The 5,158-nt window shown below is 33.6% G+C and overlaps 1 protein-coding gene across 1 annotated transcript; it reads left to right on the top strand.

Moving 5' to 3' along the window:
- Positions 1–634: 634 nt before the first annotated feature.
- LOC148300292 (cilia- and flagella-associated protein 99-like) lies at positions 635–4,269 on the top strand. The gene has a single exon (XM_088274999.1). The coding sequence runs from the start codon at positions 680–682 to the stop codon at positions 2,498–2,500; it is 1,821 nt and encodes a 606-aa protein (XP_088131125.1). The 5' UTR covers positions 635–679; the 3' UTR covers positions 2,501–4,269.
- Positions 4,270–5,158: the final 889 nt, after the last annotated feature.

Below are 5,158 nucleotides of genomic sequence, written 5' to 3'. Positions count from 1 at the left end.
TAATCGTTCACACCTAATTTCTTCTCCGGTTGAATAAAATATCGATTAATTCTTATCGTAGGTTTTTTGTCTAAAACAAAATAGACTACATGCGAAGAGAAAAATCTTCAAAGTCCATTCATGGGTAATTATTCATTCCGAGTGTTTCATTTCACTCCTAGGGAGTAGTTAATGTTGTATAATGATTATTAATCGACTTTTATTCAAGCAGAAAAAGTGTAAGATAAAAACGCAAAATATATCATTTTTGCTTTATAATTAACGAAAATAGATATTTCTAACTAACTAACTAACTAACCATCACGCCGCTTCCCCGCAGGGGTAGGCAGAGAGAATAGAGCGCCACACCACTCTGTCCTTGCAAACATTCTTCGCCTCTTCCACGTTCATGCATCTCCTCATACATACACGCTGATTGTTAAGACTAGATATTTCAGGTAGAAGATTTGTAATTTTTAAAAAAATCTTCATCTTCATATCAATATTTTGAGAGAAACGGAGTACCTACCGGGCAAAACGTTGATAAAAATATTTGGTGTGTGCAAGAGCTGATTACCTATATTTAATACACATTCAAAATCAGAATAATAAAATAAAACGATATCTACCTTCTGTCAAAATACGAATTATCGTGAAAGATGTTTTACTGACAGAAAGCTTACTAATATTTTGTTTCAAAATGTCTGTATTGTTTAATTTGGATGCCATAAAATATTTGGCAAAACTTTGTATGAAATACGAAAAAACTGGAGATAAATCGCCTCACGAATACGTTAAACATTTGGTGGAATACAATACTCAGGAAGAAAATACTAAACCTTACTTGGAAATGTTCCTCGAGTTGTATAAACATGACGTGTTCCTCTGCGCTCTGTCTAAAGTTATATACAACAAGATTAGAGGAACGGAGAAAACCATTTTGAAAATCGTCATATATGGCGTATTATTTAGATTCGATGATTATTGCTTCAGAAAATATTTTTTCAATCTGGAAATCTTAGTGGGAAAAACAATAATCAATTCGTTAGTAGACTTTCTTAGGAAAATCGACGTGATATTAACTATAAAAAATACCGCTCAAAATATTTATGACATCTCTTATGTCACAGAAAATATAATAACTCCGCTCCTCAAATGGCAACCGTGTATTCGAGAAGTCTTGGGGGATTATAGAAGCTTTCAGAGGCAAGAGGCTCTTAAAAATATAAAACCCGCAACAGTTCCACAAAACGTGAGAGTTCTCTCTAGATTACCTCGAAAGAAGAAAAATCCAATAACTGAACAATCCGGCAAAGTCAAAGAAGTAAATAATTTAGCGCAACTAAGTGCTATTGTCGAAGAAGAAACTTCGGCTGAAATTCACGAAAGAAATTTAAAGATTTTGTCAAAATCGCACAAGATGCAAGCAATCGAGCATTTAAGAGAAGCTCAATCCATGACCGCAAAGTATGCGGAAACGTTTAAATCTATGAAGTATATTGAAACCATTAAAAAAATAGAACAAGAAAGGAACCGGGAGGTTAACAAGACAATCAAAAGACCAAACTTTACACAAACTCAGAACCCAATAAGAACCACAGTTTCGTCTCTATTGCGTTTCAGTTCTAACATTATAAAAGAACAAGAAAATGAAATAAAATGGATCGAAAACCTTTGTTCTGGATCGTTCGATTCCACTCATATAGATACCCTTGAAAATGAGAAGAGACTTCAACAAGAAAAGGATGAAATTAGCCGTATTGAGAGGAGACACCTTGAGGGCCTTTTGTCTTATGAGGATGCCATTATCGCTAAAGAAAATGTGGTCAAAAAGAATAAAGAAAATTACGAAATGTTTTTACACGAAAAACGTGAATGGGAGAAAAAGTTGGAAGACTGGAAAATAAAAGAACAAGAACGAATAAAGACTCTCATAGACAGTGGTCACGCTACAAAAAAAGCGGCTCTAGAAGCCAAAGACGAAGTACATCACATGAAAAAAAATATCGTTAGAGATCTTCGAGAGCAAAGCCAGACCATGAAAAAATCTCTTTTGTTAGAAAAACAAAAAGAATTGGAGAAAAAGTACAGTTTGATTTGCGAAATTAAAACTCTTCAAGCTATCGCCAAGGAAACGAATAAAGATAGAGTATTTGATTTTACTGGAACAGTTGGACTCGGACTTATGTGTGAAATGTCTTTGGTAGAATTGAAAGAACGACTCGCAATTTTAAAAATTGATATGAACGAGGAACTCGAGTCGAGGAAAAAACTTATTTCAAACTTACGAGAAAAGGCTAAGGAGAAAGAAGAGAGAGCTCAAAAAATCATTAACGAATATCTTCAAGACAAAAAGGTAACGGAAAATAACAAAAAATCTACAGAGCCTATCAGTAAGTATTCTGCATCTGAGCTTGATGATGAAATTTTGCTACTTAAAAGTAAACTGGAAGAAAAACGTCAATTGAGAAAACAATTTGAAAGAAACAATACTCGAAAAAAAGATAAGTGCGTATTTTGAGTTATTTTGTGTTGATAATGTTTTATGAGTATTAACGCTCTTTTTATTATAATTTATCACAGGCTAACAACATAAACAAAGATGTTTTACGTTACATTTTTATCATCATAGATATACATAATACGTGAGTATTAAAATGCGAAATATTTTAAAAACGGCTCCCTGGCTGTCGGGCGGTTTAATTAAGTTGTAGAGAAGCGGAATGTGGTCATATGACAGATTTACCTCCGCAGCGCCCGAGTCCCGGTAGATGGAGGAAGCCCTGCCCCGGGCGCTCGGGAGCTGGACCAGAGAAAGCGATCTCCGGAGGATATAACTCTGGCCAGGGACATGTTTATAACTTAATTTGTATTAACAGCTGACTCTCACTTCCATTTTAGACATATCCAATTTGAAGATTTAATGCTTAAGTGAAGGGAAACATTTTGTGAAATAAGATCGTCATTATATCTCACGGTCATTTTTGTTGAACTTGCATGAAATATCGCACATTTTAAACAATAAAAAATTTAATTCAGTATAAATATCAAAAAAAAAAAATTTTCCTTATATTTCTATTAATTAGAGCATTGTTCCGCAAAGTGTGTGCCGCGGCACACTGGTGTACCGTGGTTAGTGGAATAGTTGATATGCCGCGGAAAAAAGTCTAGTTTTATGAAAATAACACAATTGCTCTAAATTTTGATTGCCTGTGCTCAGTTAAGTAGGCTTACATTTCGCATTGAACATAATATGTTAAATGTGTTACCATAATATGGTAAATATGCACCTCAGAAATATATTATATATTTTAATTCAATATTTATTTCCACCTCCATAGTGCAATGGTTAGTACATCTGGCTACCATAGTTGTGGTCTCGGATTCAATTGTCAGGAAGGGTCAAAATAAATATTTGTTTTTTAGTCTAATATTTATTTATTTTTACCCTGGACTGGTACCTGACTCGCAGGACTGATCATTTTACCTTCATATAATAAACAATCAGCTTGATGCTGTGCCTTATGCACCATAGGGTGCAGATATAGGTCAGTAGAAGTGATTTATGGTGAGAAAACTTGTCGTAATTTTATAAATTTTGCCTATATCTGTTCCCTGTCATAACTATTGAGAGGAAGGTTCTAGAACTGCTGTTACGGTAGCTTTCGTTCCTCCCACAGTTTACAATACAAACTTCATCCCTCATAACTCTCACGAGGTAATTTACTACTCCTGCTAAATGAAATTTGCTAACTCCCATCGACATTTTAATCAACATTATAGGCGGGGCAGGTTGTTTTACAACGCTACTCAGGATGTCAGATTGGTTTATTAATTTAGTACATTTAACAGATAAATTAAATCGGAAGCTTGTCCCGCGAGGTAATATTTATGAAACAGTAGCTATGAAAAAATCATTTAAAAAAATCTGCTCTTTGTCATGAAATATAACAATATGTTCGTAGAATTACTTTAAAATACAATTACAAGAAAGATAAAAGTGTGCACTTTAGATTTTATTATACCTTAATTCTTCCCGTTAAGAAATTGAAGCAAGGATCAATGTTTTTTGTTGTTTGTTTTTTCATTGGTAAATTTTAGATATGTATTAATATGATAAAAATATTATCATAGATCATTTTATGAGTTTACATTAACGTTTAAATGTACATAGACTATACATTTACGCTCCTATATTTATCCAATGTTACCCTGGACTGATATAGTGTCCAATGCATCATCAGGTAGGATATGGGCAAGAAGAATAATTTACATGCAGTCCCCAGTGATTTTGATTTTTTTAGGCAGTGAAACATTTTACCTATTATTTCGAGAAATAAAAATACTTTGTGTTCTGATCCACTCACATTGGTTCTGATCCACTCACATATGTGAGTGGATCAGAACACAAAGTATTTTTATTTCTCGAAATAATATATCAATATGATCCACAAAGTTAATGCTTTCAATATTCAAAACAAAACATTTTATCAGTCATAAAACGCATTTTGTTTTTGTTTTGGATGATTTTGACTAATTCTTTAATTAAAAAACAAATAAACAAATCAAATACTATGAAATGTTTACAAAGTTCATAAAAAATTAAAGTAGCCTATTGGTTTATCAAATAAATGTATATTAAGTCATGTAAACATAAATATAATAGCTACCGATTTCACTTGATAAATTTCAACGACAAAACGGTTACTATTTGTCCTAAAACGTAATACACTATTCATGGTGCAATTGCCATAGAAAAGATTTTCTGGTAACCATCTTCTAAAATTGTTCTTGTTCTTTAAAACATTTACGATTGTTTTATAATTTCTTATTCAATACAGAATAATTAAAGTGGAGCTTTTAATCAAGAAGGTAAATGCTTACAATGCTGCAGGTAATCACAATCAATCGCCGCCCTTCGGCATTCCTCGGGTTAAATCGGTTGGGAGCTTATTCTGTTCGACTAATAAAAAGTTATCACCCCCCCTCGGATTAGCATAACTGGCAGTGGTCGTGTGTAATAACAGCGATAAATAAATATCGAGCCACGGTCCAATCGCCGGCCCTGCCATACTAACAAATGACTGGCGATTAAGCTGGGCCGCTAATTATTTTGCTCCGCACTTATTCGCCGTTTGCTTTGAAAGTGGATTCTTCACAATAGAAACCGACCAGGAAT

The sequence above is a fragment of the Brachycentrus maculatus genome, unplaced genomic scaffold (genome assembly GCF_059751285.1).
Source record: "Brachycentrus maculatus isolate JH-2025_06_01 unplaced genomic scaffold, ASM5975128v1 h1tg000756l, whole genome shotgun sequence".
NCBI classification, from domain to species: domain Eukaryota; kingdom Metazoa; phylum Arthropoda; class Insecta; order Trichoptera; family Brachycentridae; genus Brachycentrus; species Brachycentrus maculatus.
Note: the sequence above shows the minus strand (reverse complement) of the source record. Positions and strands in the feature narration are given on the sequence as shown.

Bases quoted from the DNA above. Each gene is read 5' to 3' on its own strand.
- LOC148300292 (XM_088274999.1), top strand. From the start codon at position 680: ATGTCTGTATTGTTTAATTTGGATGCCATAAAATATTTGGCAAAACTT.